At 43.3% G+C, this 18,680-nt stretch overlaps 1 protein-coding gene across 1 annotated transcript in view; it reads left to right on the top strand.

Moving 5' to 3' along the window:
* Window positions 1-18,680, top strand: part of fras1 (Fraser extracellular matrix complex subunit 1) — a 265,678-nt gene that overhangs the window by 175,570 nt on the left and 71,428 nt on the right. Inside the window, exons 29-33 of the mRNA XM_071923837.2 lie at window positions 7,591-7,750; window positions 8,853-9,031; window positions 14,827-14,943; window positions 15,182-15,296; window positions 16,864-17,001. Coding sequence (XP_071779938.2) covers window positions 7,591-7,750; window positions 8,853-9,031; window positions 14,827-14,943; window positions 15,182-15,296; window positions 16,864-17,001 — 709 coding nt within the window. The remainder of the gene's footprint in view (window positions 1-7,590; window positions 7,751-8,852; window positions 9,032-14,826; window positions 14,944-15,181; window positions 15,297-16,863; window positions 17,002-18,680) is intronic.

Below are 18,680 nucleotides of genomic sequence, written 5' to 3'. Positions count from 1 at the left end.
CTGCATTAATACTAGATGAAATTCTTTATTTAATCTCATCTAACTGAATCAAATTAGTATATTGTAACACAAAACTCTACCGTCTCTTAATCAATTTCCAGTTTCCATTACTTGTAACTTCAGACGGTCGAGGAGAGAGCGAATCTTGATTTTTCTAAACAGTTCCTCATGTGGATGTTGCCAAAGTGCAATAATGCAGTAAACAGTGAGACGACAGTGAGAACATCAGCTGACAAAGTTACACAGAAAACATTTTTGCTGATTGGATATGAAACATTCTGCTGCAGCACCTGACCTGTGTGGCATGCAGGTTTGATCTCAATATCTGTCAACATGCTACACAAACAGAAATATTAAAGGGGCCCTATTCCACAAGTTCAAATGCATATAGGTAGGTCGTGAAGGATATCTGATATTAGATATTTAATGAATACACTTTGAAAAGCTGAGTTTGCTTGTGTTTAGTTTCAAGGTTATTTCATTTAAAAAATAATAGAAAGTAAATACATTTCTAGAGGCAGTTTCTGATTAGCTCCCATTGAAAAGCGGACTTTGAAAAATATTATTCACTCTTCAAAAGTCATGAGAATCAAACAAACATGCTCAGTGTTTTCAGTTTGCAGGATGTTTATTTGTCATGTCGGCCGGTCTAAACCTCTTGACGCCGGCTGTATTCCTTGAAACATCTTTTTACCGCCTGATCTTCAGCGCTCATCGCGTCGGTTCGGCCTGACGCGCCCACACAGCGCTCTGTTGACTGTAGCACACGCTGATCCCGGTGCGCTTAACCACCGATATAAAAAACAGGGTCAGGCCTTTAAAATGGCAGCCGGATCCCCCTCTGTCAGCGCCGCTGTTCAGGGTTTATGACGAAGACGAGAGCAATTATCTGGCAACGAGCGCCGGCCACCGTGACTGAGAGAGAGGGGGGGGTGGGGGGGGGGGGGTGGGGGGGGGGTAGGCTTGACACAAATTTGGCAGCCCCCACAGTTTCTACACACACACACATACACACACACACACATACACACACACACACAAAGAGTGCAAGGAGACAAGGCAGGACCTGCCCCCAATATCGGAGATGTCTAGACAGATAAGCAGCAGAGACACAGGGCCTCTTGGGTCCTAGCCAGTGTGTGTGTGTGTGTGTGTGAGAGAGAGAGAGAGAGAGAGAGACTGTGTGTGTGTGTGTGTGTGTGTGTGTGTGTGCAGGGAATGGGGATTCTGACTTGGGTGGGTATTAGTATCCATATGTGTGTCCATACTGTCTCTCTGTGTGTGTGTGTGTGTGTGTGTGTGTGGTTGTGAGTGTGTGTGTGTGTGTGTGTGTGTGTGTGTGTGTGAGTGTCTGTACGTACGTGTATGCATGTGTGTGTGACAGACTGTGTGTTTGTTTGTGTACGGGAAATGGGAATGAGGAGTCAGAGGAATGTTAGCGTGTGTGTGTGTGTGGTTGTGTGTGTGTGCGTGTGTGTGTGTGTGGTTGGTTGTGTGTGTGTGTGTGTGTGTCCTGCAGGCATCTCAACAATCTACTCCCATCCCTCCTTTGTGCTCCTCTCACCGCTCCGTGAAGCTCCCACAGTGGAGGATCACTATACACACCGTGATACACACATACTGTTCTCACACACACACACACACACACATACACACACACACACACACAAAACTGACAGACTGATGTATATACAGTATATTACACACACACACACACACACACATAGAGCTGGGTTTCAGTGCAATTTTGTTCCAATACTTATACCGATGCATCAAATTCAATACCACGTTACGGTTTTTCGATGCCGCTTTTTGTTATATTAAAGCAAATTTCACTCTATGAAAGCAAATGATTTTCTGTATAACATTTCAAAATAGCATTAGACCATACTCAGTTGATTTTCTCAATAAAAACACCCAGAAACTGGAAGAAAATGTGAAGAATGCAACATTTTCAAGCTTTTTGATGCCTTTCAGTACTTTTTGCTGCTCTAAAAATAATTTCCAATACCACAAATTCAAAACATTTCCACGGAAAAAATGTGAGAAAACATATGGAACAAACACTTTTTGGCTCCCAAAGCAAGGCTAAAATACCCAAACACCCATGCACACACACACACACACACACACACACACACACACACACTTTCTTAGACACACACTTAAAGCTGTTAAAGACATACTTTCCTTCTGTCCAACAAGACAGAAGTCCATGCTGCCCTACAAAGCCAAACAGCAGTAACTCCTTTTTTGTTTATTTTAAAGGTCATGACGAGGGTTTGGATTTCATATCATCAAAAAACGACACCTTTAAATGCCACGAAACAATACACTATCCACCTGTGTACCGGCAGTGCTTCTGTCAGGACAGCAGATAAACTTTTTAGTCATTTTTATCTCGGTTTCATTGCTCACACAGTTGCTACTCTTTGACTCTGCAGGGCCGCGCTGTGCAGACGCTGTTTGTCTGGCTGCGTACAGATGGTGCGCTTCAGGCTAAACTCCTCTGCTTTTTCCCTCTGTAAATCGATAATACCTCACGCACAAACACACACACACACACACACACACACCAGTATCCACTTGCTCTAAAACGGCCTGATGCTGCAGTCTGTCGTGCATTAGATAGAGGAAGATGGACAGCGCGATGGAAAGCTGAGAGAATGCCCTTGATTTATGCCGGAGACGCTGGACGAGTCCCAGCGGTGTCAGTGTGTCTCCTCCTCCTTGTTGCCTCTCCTTTGAACTAAACAGACAGACAGCTACAGACGTCTGTTGTGAAAAATTTGGAGAGTTGTTCCCAGTTATAGCAGCGATGTCGTCTCTTCCTCCCTGACAAAATAAAGAAAAGGCCTAATTTCAGTGGCGGTATCGTGTAAAATGTACAATGCAAGAACCTTTAAAAATTGAAAACTACACTATTATGTAAGAATACACCTGTCTTTTCACACTAATTAAAAAAGTGGAGCTGTAGCAGGGAGGAGCGTCCCATCTGCACTAATTGGGTTTTTTTTAGATTCCCAAATGAAATTCTGGCGTCGGGTCAATTCCTGCTGGGCAATTCTCTGCTAACAGGGAGCGACTAATAGAAACTCCTCTCTCGTCTCTTTGGTTTCCTTTGGTATAAAGTAAACAGTTTGCTGACGTCACCGCACAGGATTTCTGGGTAATGAAGTTCAAATCCTTCAGACAGTTAGCTCTCACTGCCATCGTGAGCTGCCAGCGTGCGAAGGTGCCTTGTGCAGCTGTAACACTTTGGGCGTTCGGCTGACGCTCTTATCCGGAGCAACTTTCAACAAGTGCAACAGTAGAATAAGCTGCAAATTCCTAGACATCAACCAACATCAAAAGCGACAGTAAGGAGTGGAAACTTCACAGCACCCTTATTATTTCTTGTGACCCCAGAATGAGCATGTAAGAGAGCAATGGTGGGAAAATAATAAGAAAGCAATATAATCCTGCACACTGTCTATACCTGCATAATACTTTATTGTGACGTTTCGGACCTTCATCAGACATTTTTGGGACTATATTGCTTTCTCAGTATCGATCTTTTTGGTTTTGGTCCTACACACCTGTCACTCAAGACTTTAAGGTGTGCAAAAAATCTTTTTCTTTAGGACTATAATAAAAAAATAAGAGTTGAGGCAATAAGAAATAGTTCACAAACCCTGCCAGTACTTCCTCAAAAATATAAGCCTTAGATATATTTTCCCAGCAAGGAACCCGGAGGTGATTACCAGCTCCCCCTGGATCAAACCCACACCAATGAACCCCTGGTTTTCAGAGCGTGGCACCCTCTGTTGCACCCTTTGTACTTCCAAGCCCTCTGTCCCAGCAGCAGGGGCTGTCGATGCCAGGCTGTGCCAGTGGACAAAAGGTTTCCAGAAAGATGGATTATTGAGCGCTAAAGCAGGAGACTAATCAGGCCCGTAATGGCCCGGTGATGGATGGCCTTTCTCCCGACCGGGCCTGAGCCTTGGCTGAGTTGTAGCTTTGCTGAAAAGGAAGCGGGACCCTTGGCTTTCAATTACAGTCCGGGGGAGAACTCTTTGAGCCTCTGAAAGACCCCTGGGCTCTCCTGTTCCCTGGCACAAATGGAAGGAATTAGGGTGTTTTTTTGATCCGCCGTCCAGCTCTGTGAAAGGCTAATAGTTTAGCTCGTGCTTTGTTGTCAAGCAGAGGGGGAAGCTGAGTGGTTTGAGTTTAGCTAATGCTGTTTGAGGGGTTCTCTCCTCTCCACTTGTCTTCGCCGTTGTCAAAGTACACGATTATTTTTGAAACGGCGCTCCATATCCCAAATGGAGTCTGTGATTACATTTTAGATTGCTCTGATTTGTTGTTGTTAGCGCTGGCAGCCCGCGTCACACGGCCCGCTGTTTGCTTTCGCCACAGGCCGAGTCCTTTTAGACGCGATAGCGGCGCGTTTCATTTAGAATAAATTAGAATGTGTTGCCGATAAGGATCCAATCTCCATTCTGTTATGTTCCCTTACTGTTTGACAAGTCCATCAGCCGTCCTGTTCACCCTGGCACCCCTACCCCGCAGGGAATTATGGTAATACCAGAGATGACAATGTCATTGTCATTACAACAGCGTGACCGTCCTGGCCGGCAACATGTTTTATTGATGACACCCACTCCATCTCCACAGCATCCTTTCTGTTTTTGTGGACTGCAGCCAAAACACTCCTTCCAGCACCAAGTCCATTTCCAGTCTGTCTCATAACCCTTTTAAGCCCCCATATTATTTTCATGAATTTGTTTTCAAATATACTGTGGCTAAGGACATGAATAATGTTCCTCACGATGTTTTGCAAATGAATGTAGTTTAGTTAACAGAGTGTTTATTGAATACATTTGAAGACTAAGTTGTCACAGGCCGACAGCAGCAGCTCCTCTAATTCAAACGAGGTAAACCTGCTGAGTGGACGCTTTCCAGTTCAAATGCTGCAAACTGGCCTGATTGGACGGACTTCAGTAGTTTTTCCAGTCCAGTTGTGATGCGTTTACTGGAGAGGGTTTTTAAAAATCCAATAACTTTAACTTTAACCACTTAAACAAAATGATTGAGCTCAGGGTTCCTCAAAGAACAACCGGATGGTCCAGGTTCATGGAAGTACCATCATGATCAGGGATTCCTCAGGGAACCTTGTGGGGTTCCCTTACGGTTACAATCTGAGGAACCCCCAAAGGTTTCTTACTTTTTCGAGTAAGTGGAGTCACAGCACCCTGATTGAGAGCAATGGTAGGAAAATAGGAAAAACAAGAGTGAAGACCACATGAACTCCACTTCATAGTTAGAGTTCACGAACCTTGACCGTATGATCCGGTTTATGAAGGGATTCCTCAGGGAACCGTACGGGGTTCCCTCACGCTTACTTTTTAGAGTGTGTGGTTTTCTGGGTCCGGGTGTCCTCGAGAGTCCTCGGTGTTCAGCGGGAGACGTTGATCATTTCGTGGATGATGTGGCCCTCTGAGGAAAAGGCCTGCCATGCTGACTTGTGTGTTTTCTCCGCCTCGGCTCTCCGGCGCTCTGCTGTGATTCTTTGCCTGCTGAAAGACCGGAATGGTGTGATTTGGATCAGCCAAGCAGGCAGGCAGAAAAGCCACAGATGGTCTGCAGGTTATTATCTACACACACACACACACACACACACACATGCACACACACTCACACACCTCTGCACATTCCAGCAATCTATTACCACCTACTGCTTGTATTTATCTCGGTGCACTGATTATCTCCTACTGTGAATGGTCAACTGTCTGGGGGAAGTGTGTGTGTATTTCTGTGTGTGTGTGTGTGTGTGTGTGTGTACAGCTGAAAAGTTTATGAGGAATTGACTTGAGAGGATGTGTGAAAGTTTTATGAAAGTCTGTTTCTTCCCTGGTAAATTGATTTTGCGAAACTCTGCTTAGGTTTATTGAGTATTTTATGGCCAATATTTTTCCCCTTGCAGGAATGTACTTGAGTGAAGACGTGTCTGGCATGGACTTGTTTTGTGTACAGTGACTTGTGAGAACAATCACGCCTTGGTTTTGATGCATGTCAGCAGTGTTGACTTAGCGTTGATTAAAGGGGAATGCCATTCAATTCAAGAATGCATGTAATGTTTTTATTATGGTCAGGGGAAACCCAGTCAGTGTGTGTGAACATGGAGAACTACTTCCAACAACTTTATCTCCTGTAACATCGTCAAGGTGTCAAACCTGGAGCTGCTGCATAGAGAATGAATAGGAGGCTGATTTTATAGACCCAAAGAATGTTTGTTTGAGGTTTTATTATATTGAGGTTTTATACCCAAATGCGTAGTATCTGCTCTTTTTTTTGAATATTTTATTTTTCCAATGCATAAGCACACAGAAATGCAATAAAAAAAATGTAAAAGCAGAACACATAGACACCCCCCACCCACTCCCACCCCTCCACCCCAACACTAAAAAACAAAATGCCAAGTATATAACACGGATGGCTGTTAATTGTCCATGCATGCCAGATTGTCCTGAAGTCAGAGGAAACCCATACGCAATCAAAGTCAGGGGGGGGGGATCAAAGGTTCAAACCCCCATGACAGCAGGCGTCCACCCTGCTGAAGTGTCCTCGAGCAAGACACTGAACGGGGTGTTGTTGTGTAGTTGATGGAGCTTTGAAGGGCAGCAAGAAAAAAGATGAATTTCTCCTTCAGGGATCAATACAGTTTCACAAAATGAGACTGATTCCATAGTTGTGCTGTCAGTTCTTTGACTAAACAAACCACGGACTGACTCTTGCGTTAATACTTCTGATCGACGGAGCGGACGACAGGCTCTCGGGACTCACAGACCCAGAGACACCACAGATGTGGCAAAAACAAGCTGCAGTCCGCTAGCTGTGACAACACAAAGTAAAACCGGCATCAGGCTGCGCTTAAGGGACGGACAACAGAGGCTGCATCTGTTTCTTCTCATACCACGCTGCCTACACCACAGGGTTTTCATACGCTGTGGGATTTCTCAGTTTGAGTGGTATTCAGCGTAAAGAAGTCATTGCTTAGATGAACAGTTTTAATCTGGGGCGTCCTGGTGGGCTAAGGCGCAGGCCATGTAACCGCCAACGTTCTGGTTCTCTCCCTCCCGATCTTTCCTGTCTCTCTCTGCTGTGTACCGTCCAATAAAAGCAAAATGCTTAAAAAAAAAAGTATTAATCTGCAACATTTCCATATAAATAAATGTCAGTTTGGCTACTCTCTACTGCTGTTACAATAGCACAAAAGTGATGCAACCTATCGCCAGTTCGTGAAAGCTTTTACATTCGCAGTTTGAAACACCCGGTGTTTAAACATCTACAGAAACTCAAACTGCATCAACAGAAAACCCAAGCTCCGCCCACACTGTTTGATTGACAGGTGATCTCTGGGAAGTGCAGTGCAGAAACACCACAGTGATGAGGCTGAGCAACGAAGATGGAGACTAAATCACACAAAACGAGGATCTTGCAGATTACCATGTGAAATACTGATAAATGTTTCATGTTTTTGTGTTTAAATCTTGACTGTGTGTGTGTGGTGTGTGTGTGTGTGTGTGTGTGTGTGTGTGTGTTCGGCAGGCGGCCCGCTCCCCTCAGGTGCTGTCGGTGCCGATGACCTGGGTCAGGGAGGGCGGCATGGTGCGGCTGGGCAAGAAATACCTGCAGGCGGAGTACAAGGGCGTTGGCGCTGAGGATATCGTCTACTCCCTGCTCGCCTCAGAGGGAAACCCCAAACACGGTACAAACTCTGCTCACACTCAGCAGGACAAGAGTTTAATTTCAAAACGTTATATGAGATATGTTTGCATGTGTGTTATTTGATATTTTGAAGATTTTGTATGATTGCATCCTCAAGTGTTACTAATCCATAAGCAAACCGTCTCTTTGGTGGCTAATAGTTTCAACAGAACTTTATTATGAGCTTTACTTTCATGCTATAAATCATTTTGTTAAAGTCATTTCTAGTGGTGGATGGATGTTATTTTGGAATGAAGCTCTTCTCCGAGGTTTATTGATTGTGGACTAGTGTGGAATCGGATTAGGGGATTTTTTCAGTCATTGTCTCGCTATTTTCTTCTTCATTTTTTACCTGCTATCTGCTTTACCTGCTTTTTACTTTTCTTCCCCTCCCTCCCCTCATCATCTGCCGTTATGCTCTCCCTCTCTCTCTCTCTCTCTCTCACTCTCTCTCACTCCCTCTCTCTCCTCTCTCCTCTCTCTCTCTCTCTCTCTCTCTCATATTCACACCTGTTTAGCGCTTCTCTGTTTTTTGCCAATCTTCACTCTCTTCTTCCAACATCTGTCTCTCTTTCTTATTTTATTCTTCTTCCCTTCTCTCTCTCTCTCTCTCTCTCTCTCTCTCTGTCTCTCTCTTTCTCTCTCTCTCTCCTATCTACTCCATCTCTTCTTTTTACCAAGAAATGGTATGAGAATATGTCTATAAAACCCACTATAAAACTTTTGAAATGTTCCTTATTCCTCTAAAGTAAAACTTGCAGTTCGAATTATCTACCGTTAATTAATACTAATTTAAAGTTTTGCTTTGCTCAATCAGGAAATCACTAATGGTAATTTCATGAAAAGCAGAGGTTGGGGGTAATTCATTAATTACATGAGGTCTACACACCATACTCATCCCGTGCAAATACGGCTATAGTTGCAATGAATTATGGCCATCTTTGATCTTAGATAACCACATCTACAAGAACCGCCAGGTCTGAACGCCGCCTTAGAGCATCACAGCACCTGAAATAAATATATAAAACAAAAGTTTACTTGGGTGGTTGTTAATTTCACTGCACTTCATGACCCCATCCCCTCATCACCTGCTCTCTGTCCAGGTGAGGTGGTGCTGGTGTCCATGCCGGCCGACGGCCCGGCTGAAGGCTGGCGCCCCTCGCTGTCCGGCGACAGAGGCTCCACCCCCACCAGCTCCTTCACCCAGCAGGACGTCAACGACGGCACCGTCTGGTACCGCCACTTCGGCACCGGGACGGACAGCGACGCCTTCCGGTTCCAGGTCAGTGTCTCTTCTCACTGCTCGCCTCCCAGCGCCGGAGGAGGGGGCGCTGTGACTTTTACTGAATTTATCCCCCTAAAAAAACTAGAAAAACTGGAATACTCAGTTACTTTGCAGTTAGTTTTTTGTTACTTTGGCAGGGTGGTTTGAGTGACTGTCCTAATCCATTAAAGTAATCTTCCATGACGTTTTCTATAAATTAATGTCACAATAGTGATTCAACCCATATCCAGTTGATGAAAAGCTTTTCCACTGTCTGTTCTAAACAGCCGGTGTCTGGTGGCTCTTTCCCGGGAAAAATCCTCTGCCGCACAGGAAGTGATGCGTTTTATGTTTCCAGTTTGTTTGGAATAAACAGAAGAAGAAGAACTGGGTAGTTAGCATGAGCAGTGATAGCCACCATGACTGAACAGACAGAGAAAAGAGAAACTCAAACTGCATCAACAGAAAATCCAAGCTCCGCCCACACTGTTTGATTGACAGGTGATCTGTGGGAAGTGCAGTGCAGAAACACCACAGTGAGGCTGAGCGACAAAGATGGAGACTAAATAAAACAAAACAAAGAGCTTGTGGAGTGGATTACTACTTTAAAGAAAGAATTACCTGCGGTTCAAATGCAGATACACACATGAAGGCGGGGCTTGTCGTACTACTAGCTGCTACTGTAGAAATGATAAACAACAAAAACAAAAAAAAGGAAAAGAAATACAAACTACAAAACTCATGCTGTTTATTGCAAACTTGTGAAATGTTCTTTTATCCTTTAATCAAATAGTTGGAGCTCTTTCCTGGGAAGAAAATCCTCTGCTGCACAGGAAGTGATGCGTTTTATGTTTCCAGTTTGTTTGGAATAAACAGAAGAAGAAGAACTGGGTAGTTAGCATGAGCAGCGATAGCCACCATGACTGAACAGACAGAGAAAAGAGAAACTCAAACTGCATCAACAGGAAATGCGAGGTCTGCCCGTCACTCAGCAGTTGTTTTAATCGCTAATCAGTTTCCAGCTGTGTGTATATGAGTTTTAATTTGACTTAATCTTTGAAACCAGGACTCCCCTGCATGCTGAAAACAAACGATAAAGGGAAGAAGTGCCTGAAACTCACTGAAAGCAGCAGATATATTTTGGCAGGATACATGCGCGCTCGTCTCCTTCCTCTCCTTTCCCGGCTCCAACTCTAATCTCTCCCTCCAGTCTTTCTCAGCACATCAACACTCTCTCCTCTTCCTTCATTTTCTCCACTGTTGATCTCTTCTACCTCGGTCCAAACCCCCTGACTCATCCGCACACAGAATCAACCCGTAGCGACTTAGCTTGATTAGCGTAAATGACACCAAATTACTCGCAAATTAGCTCCAAATCCAAGACAATCCCAGTAAAAATCGATGCGGCACGCAGCGCGCCGTGGTTAAAGGCTCTGTTTCACCTCCGCTCCATTAGAAAACACAGGAGGCAGCCAAAACCTCGTAGCCATGTCTAATCATCTCTCTCTCCCTGTCCCACCCCCCAGATTTTGGCTCCGTCTCTCAGGGCAAATGCGTTTCAATTACACAGTGCAGGATTCAAATTAAATTCTCGAGTGTCTCATCGTTCTGACAGGGTGCGGGAACGCAGAGGCGAGGAAAAGGCGTCGCTCGTCACAAACCGAAACCACTGGAAGCACTTACGCTGTTTGTCAGAGGTAGCGATTAAGTGTGACGGTTTGTCAGCCCGGTATTACTTTCCTCCGTTGGTGTGCGGCGGCTTGTTACGCTGATTGATTCAAATTCATTCTGCTGTTGCGACTTGGGGCTCGGCAGCTGAACAGAAGTAGGCCGCACTGCCGCCGATGCATTTGTTTCCTCTGCAGCAACTTGTGGCTTCGCACATCACAACATGATCAAATGGTATAGTAAATGGTAAATGGTAAATTTTCACAATAAAACCAGGGACATGGAAGGTGGGGATGACTTTGAAGCCAAGTCTTGACAGAGCAGGGGAATGGTTGCCATAGCAGCCAGACCCAACACATACTAATGCAAATCCAACATCAATAAAGGCACAAATTAGTGCCTCCATTTTTAAAGCTGCACTAGGCAACTTTGCACGTCGGTGGTTCCAAATGGCAGCAAGCAGTAACTGATTGAAAAATTTGAACTTCATTACCCAGAAATCCTGTGTTGTGATGTCAGTAAACTGTTTGTGATGCTTTATACCAAAGAGACGAGGGAGGAAAAGATCTAACGTTGGTGAGTCCAGCTTTCTCTGGACGCAGCGCTGCTCACTGCTGTTTGGGACAGTGGTTCTCAACCTGGGGGTCAGGACCCCCAAGAGGGCCGCAAGATAATTTAGGAGGGTCGCGAGATGATTTATGGGATAGGAAATAACATATTTCTACTATCAAAATGTATTATCATGTCCATTTTTTCAGACGTTTTGCAAATTTTCAGCCTCTAGGCCTCTGGTAATCAAATCAAACAACCTGAAAAGGGAAAATCATTCTCTGGTTGAACTATTCAGCACTCTGCATCTGCAGCCTGTGATGGGAGGTTGTGAATAGGCAACGCTTCGTTTTAAGGGATCACGAGCCAAAAGGTTTGAGAAGCACTGGTTTAGGAGACAGTCTGGATTTCAGTTACGATGTGTGATGGGTGAAGTGGACACATGCAACACAGGAGTTTAATTTGGACAAACAGGGAGAATCTGTGGGGTTTCAGTTAGTGCGGACGGGACGCTCTTCTCTGTTGCAGCATATAACGGGTTTACTTTTACAGAAAACTCTTTCTAGTGCAGCTTTAATGTAAGTTTTCTGACATTTCCAATCTATTTGAGGTTTCATGTTATATTGTATCAACTGGATAATCAATCATTTACTGCCACACCACCACCTTGGATAAAGCCAGCTGAGTTGGCATTGACTTTTGTGTTATAATACATTACTTCTGATTGGTGGAGCTGACTCCGGACTTGATGCTGCTGTTACATTACTTCTGACTGACAGAGCTGACTGCAAGTTCTTGACTTTCTTACCCAAAATGCCACTGATGTGACAGGAACAAGCTGCAGCAGAATGGCATCGAGAATAAGGAAGTCGTGACAAAAGCTGAGGTGCTTCTGTTGCTTATGTATATCAGGGGACAAAACAATTTAAGGCTACATATTGTGGAGAGCCTGAGTCAGAGAAATAGAGCAGCAGTAACACAGTTTGACGTCCAACAACAAAAAAAAAAAAACACTATTAAAATCGTGGGGGGAGAATGGAGCAGAGCCAAAATTCAAGTGGAGTTTCTTCCCAGACTGGAAGGCAGAAGGGATTAGACTCAGAGAGCAGACAGGTGTTGATCCAGGAGCTGCAGTCCACTTTCTTTTTTTTTTTTTTTTTTTTTCAAATTTCTTTTTATTGAAACATTGATAAAATCACTTATTGCTGTAATTATATTGTCTTTTACATTTTTTTTTTTATTTTTTTTTTAAAATGAGAACAATAGAAGACCAATTTCTATATATACTGCATCCATTTACATCTGTATTAACATATCTCCATATAATCTTATGTAGATTTACTTATATAACCTATATATCTATAGACGTCAACATCTACTCTTGGTCTTCCAAAAAAAACCCAAAAATAAAAGGATAATAAATAAAAGAAAAGGAAAAGAAAAGGATAAACAACATGCAATCCACTTTCACTCATCAACAAACTGTAGCATTAGCTTCTGATCCAGTTCAAATAGACAGAATGTAAAAGCAGATGGAGTAGTGAGTGTGACGTCACCCACAGGTTTCTGAAGGGCCGCTTTGAAGCCAAAACATCGGGTTCACGATCGCCGTCATGTTGACATTTTTTTGGAGCCGAAGCAAAACCGAGCCGCAGCTCCGCCTGCTAGTGTTAGCTGGGTTGTGGTCCGTTGACTTCATGGAGTCGGGCGGTTTGGAGTCTTTTTGGAGCCGGACTCTAGCGGGCGTTAGAGGAACTGCTGCTGCTGCCACTTCCTTATTGGCTTCAAAATTCACCTGTGAATTTGGCCGCTTGATTGTAAGCAACCAAAGGTGTGGAGGTCAAGGGTCAAAGCCACAGCGCCCTGACATTACTCCTGTGACTCGACTCAGTGATATTGTGATTTTTGTGATTTTGATTGTGAGGTTTTTTTTATAATGTATTTTATGTATTTTATGGAGTTTCACTGAGGCAAATTCAAATTGTTGACAAGGCAATAAATGATTGAATCCTGAATCTTGAATCTTGAATCATAGGAGACGAGTGTGCCCAGTACTGTGACGTCTTTTTCCTTGGGTTTTCTGTTGATGAAGTTTAAGTTTCTGTTATTTTTCCCGGGGAAGAGCTTCCAGACACCGGAGGTTTAGAACAGTAAATGGAAAAGCTTTCATGAACTGGATATAATAGAGTAGGAAAGAGTAGGAAAATGGCCATTTATTTATATGAAAATGTCTCAGATTACTACCTTAAACATGGTCAACTAAGCATCGACTGCTTTATGCTGAATGCCACTCACATTGAGAGTTCCTGTATGAGCATCCTGTGCTGTAGTATGAACAGAGATGGATGCAGCCTTCCTCTCAGTATCTATTGATCAGCTCAATAGAGCTGTTGCACAACAGCCTCCCTGACCTTGGCAGCATTGCTGTTTTGCGCTCGCCTATTTGCAGCTCCATTCTGTAGCAGCCGCATGTGCTTTTAATGTGTTCTGTTGCTTGATGTTGTTTGGCCAGTTGTCGTTTGTGTTTACCGTATTTTTTACACCCTGCCTGCGAGCAATTTCCCCTCGAGGGATAATAAAGAATTGAACTGAATTGAATAAAGCGCAGCCTGATGCCAGTGCTACTACTGCTGTGTGTTGTCACAGATATTGGACCGTAGTTTGTTTTTACTGCATGTGTTGTAGCTTTGGGTTTGTGAGTCCCAAGAGCCTGTCGACCACTCTGTCAATCAGAAGTCAAAAGTTTGGACACACCACATTTTTCTTTATTTTTACTATTTTCCACATTTTAGAATAATAGTAAAGACATCAAAACTATGAAATAACACAAATGGAATTATGCAGTGACCAAAAAAAGTGCTAAACAAATCAAAACAATCTTATATTTTAAATTCTTTAAAGTAGCCGCCCTTTGCCTTGATGGAAAGGCAAAGGCTTTGGAAAGAAATTCATACATAGGATCAACTTCACTATTTATATTTGTCTAAGAAACACATTTCAAGCATTTAAGCAGAAACCTTTAGATGAAAATGGCTTTAAGAGAATGAAAGCATAGTATATTCAATCAGGTGTGTCCAAACTTCTGACTGATTGATGAGCAGTTTAGAGTGAGAGGAGGAGGAAGAGAAGGGAGGAGGGATATGATTCGGAGAGTAGAGACTAACATGAGGTAGACTATTTTCTTGAAGAGAGGAGTTTCCAGACTACAATCAATCAATCAAACTTTATTTATGTTGCACCTTTCATGCAAGATTGCAGCACAAAGTGCTTAACAACATGAGAAGATAAATTGATACAACACGATAATGAAAATCAGATCATTAATCATTAATATCATTAATAGTAATAATACAAGTAAGATAAGATGATGAAAGTAAAATAAGAAAATAAAATAGATCAAAATTAAATTAAAAGTAAAGCATAAAATTGGGAGCATAGTGAACCTGAATCTGAGAGACCGATGCATCGCAGGAAAAGGGGAAGATTAAAACAAGATGGATTGCTTAAAAACTATGTAAAAAACAAAAAGAAGGTCAGGTGAAAAAATTGATAGATGGAGAATAACTGTGTGTGTGTGTGTGTGTGTGTGTCCTCAGGTTTCCACCGACGGCTCCGCAGCCACACAGAGCGACGCCCAGACCTTCACCATAGGAGTTCTGCCCCAGATCCCCGGCTTCCCCCAGCTGGCGCCCGACTGCGACCTACAGATCACGGTGAGGGACAAAACAGGCAAACTATATTGATGTTTGAGTGACTCTGTGGTGTGTGTGTGTGTGTGTGTGTATGTGTGTGTGTGTGTTCATCCAAGTCGTCCCTCAGTTACGATGATATGGGTCTTATCAGAGTTGGAGGAAGTAGTAGCTCTTGTCTTACGCCTGTTCTCACCGTAGTGTGTGTATACATCTGTCTGCGTGTGTGTGTGTGTGTGTGTGTGTGTGTGTGTGTGCGCAGGCGTTGGAGGATCGTGTGACAGAGATAACACCGGCGGCTCTGTCCTTCATCGACTCGGAGACTCCCAGCGAGAAGCTCATCTACAATATCACCAAACCCCTGCCGCACGGACAAGGTCAGACACACACACACACACACACACACACACACACACACACATACTCATGCATAGAATAGGCAGAATGCTGGATCAAAGCCAGAGCGTCCTGTCGGGGCGGCAGGAGCATTATAGTTAGATACAGTAAGTGAGTTTGTGAAGTGAGGTTCGCTGGTTTGATTCCCAGTTGAATGGAGCCATGGGGGGAAAAGGTGAGTTAAACTATTCCACCTCTCATCAATTACTGTTGAGGTGCTCTTGAGCAAGGCACTGAACCCCAAACTGCTGCAGTGGAGCGGCTCAGTGGCCGACAGTAGAAGACTGTGGTTTTACTGCTCCCAGGTATGAAAGCGGTTTACTGTATGAAAGTGAAGAAGCACGTTGCTGGAGAAGAGCACACATGCTCAGCGTCCTCCCTGGATAAAATTTAAGCTGTTTGGAGGATTATATACATGCCGATTTTACCAGAACATCCTACAGATTAGTAATAAAGACTCAAATTATATTTTCCAATGTGTGTTTTTTGCCGATAAGCAAGGCGAAAACAAACTGCCAGATTTTTGAAGGGACTTTGGTGTGGTAGGAGGGCCTCCTGTGTTTTTGAATTGCAGAAATCTCCGCAGCGTGTGCCGGCTGTTCACTTTGTTTCACTCACTACCATTCAGGAACCTCTGCTGATATTTACCAGTCATATAATGCCTCAGTAAAGCAGAAATAATACACATTTATTACACCTTTAAGTGCCTTGCTCATGGGAACCTTCCCCACCCAGCTTTACCCAGCCGGTCCGGTCTGGTCATCAGCCTGCTTCTCTGACCTCGAGGTTACTGCCACCCTCCACAATGCTGCCTTTTTGATTACTAGTTATCTATCTAGACTATTATAGAAATGAGTGTCGGTTTCCTTTCTGCTGAATTTAATGTGGCGTTCAGAACCGGAGCCATTAATTTTGAATTTGGACCATCTGACGGACTGGTGTATCATTTTCAGTTCTCCATCTAATGAAAGGGAAAAACGATTTACAATGGGCTGTATTCATCAACTAATGGACTGGTAAATCTGTGCAGGACTCATTTTTAGTCGAGCCAATGAGGACCAGGACAGCTCCAAATTAAACAGCAACATTTGTCATGCGTGTTTCATTTTCTGAAAAAGCTTTTGACCCTTGCTGCATCTAGTTTCTATTTTAATTCCTCCCACTTTTGGGAGTGCTGCTGCACTTTGGCTTCATCCAAAAGATGAAGTGTTTGGAAATGTCATGTTTTTCTCTCTTTTCAGTCACTGGAAAGTTGAGGAATGTATCTAGTCAGTTTAGAGACACCAGAGTTTTGTGTTATAATACATCTTTTTTTGTTCGCTAGCGTTACTCAAGAAAACTGTGGTTCTTTGGCTCCGCCCACTGAGGTTTAACTCAACCAATGAGACTATTTCTGCCTCCAGAGCAGCTCCGCCTCCGAGAAATGTTTGCAGAACTAAAACTCCAATCTGAGAAAGATGCAGGATAAATGAAGCAGGACTTCTACAGCGGCTCAGCATTAGAACAGTATGGAGAGTGAAAAGTATAAATCTCCCTGTTTCTTATCAGGTGCCATCGAACATCTGGACCGGCCGTACAAAGCGGTGAAACATTTCACCCAGGCCGACGTCAACAACGGCAAGATCGTCTACCGACCGCCCCCCGCCCCCTCCCACCTGCAGGAGCTCTACCAGTACTCCTTCATCGGTGAGACACACACACACACACACACACACACACTAACCTTCAGTTCAGGAATACGCCACGTTTTTTGGACATTGTCCAAAGTAATGGACACCAAAATCATCCACGTGTCCCCAGTAGATCATTGGCTCTGGTGTATTATGCTAACTCTTTAGCGCTCGCTCTTTAGCATTTACTATGTTGAGTCATAGTGGGCCACTAGCATTATCCAAAGTAAGAAAACTGAGCTTTTAGTAATAAAAAGTTCTTCGTTGGTTTTATTATATGGTCTGTAGAGTCATACATTTTAAAAATCAAATATCATTAACTCTATATCGCTGATGTAGCCAGGTTTATTTTTGGAACTTTTTCATGTGACCAACCACGTATTCATCCGCTGCGCAGTGATTTTTAGCTGTACACTCACCACCTTTATTTTGTATGAAAAAATGGAAAGTACTCCTGGGTATTTGAAAACGATATTTTGTATTCTATTTTATATAAATTTCACCAGTGTATACCATGCGTATAATTTAAGATTGCTCATCATTTAAGATTGCTCAGCTGCAAGTTCTCATTTTCTCATGTTTGTGATTGTTGCTTACTATCACTCAACATAGTGTACGCTAAAGAGTTAGCATTGAGACTGCTATCACTCAACATAGTGTATGCTAAAGTGTTAGCATTGAGACTGCTATCACTCAACATAGTGTACGCTAAAGAGTTAGCATGGAGACTGCTATCACTCAACATAGTGTATGCTAAAGAGTTAGCATGGAGACTGCTATCACTCAACATAGTGTACGCTAAAGAGTTAGCATGGAGACCGCTATCACTCAACATAGTGTACGCTAAAGAGTTAGCACGGAGACCGCTATCACTCAACATAGTGTACGCTAAAGAGTTAGCACGGAGACCGCTATCACTCAACTTAGTGTACGCTAAAAGAGTTAGCATGAAGCCTGCTATCACTCAACATAGTGTATGCTAAAGAGTTAGCATGGAGACTGCTATCACTCAACATAGTGTATGCTAAAGAGTTAGCATGGAGACTGCTATCACTCAACATAGTGTATGCTAAAGAGTTAGCATGGAGACTGCTATCACTCGACATAGTGTACGCTAAAGAGTTAGCATGGAGACCGCTATCACTCAACATAGTGTAGGCTACGCTGAAAGGTTAGCATGAAGGTTGAGCCAGTGATCCACTGGGGACACTTGGATGATTTTGATGACTATGTTCTCTTCACTTTACTGGTTAGATGTCCAAGTTTGTTTTAGTTTTCGCTATCAGTCACTTTGTAAGACTAGGTGTCAATACTGGTTATCTCACTTTAAAACAAACCTCTTGTCATGTTTTGCTGACTCAGATTACAGAAACTCTTGATCACATATTACCATGCTATCAGCAAAAAACTCAGCATACATGATGAATTTTAAATAGGATTTTCATGAATTTAGAGGATTTTTACTGTTTCAAAACAATCCAGAGGTGGGTGAGAAGTTTTCAAAGGAAACTTCAAGTCTTCCAGGAGACGTGCGCTCCACCAGATAATCCATAATCCAGGATCAAAGCAGGTGTTAGTCAACCGTTTCTCCTAATCTGGGGTTGTGAAACTACAGTAAAAAGCTTTGCATCGATAAATCACGCCACACTGCCTGCTGAGTTTTGTGCGTTATAGGCTCATCCGTTTAGTTTTTAT

Source organism: Centroberyx gerrardi, chromosome 8 (assembly GCF_048128805.1).
Source record: "Centroberyx gerrardi isolate f3 chromosome 8, fCenGer3.hap1.cur.20231027, whole genome shotgun sequence".
Lineage (NCBI taxonomy): Eukaryota > Metazoa > Chordata > Actinopteri > Beryciformes > Berycidae > Centroberyx > Centroberyx gerrardi.
This window is presented reverse-complemented; position numbering and strand designations above follow the sequence as displayed.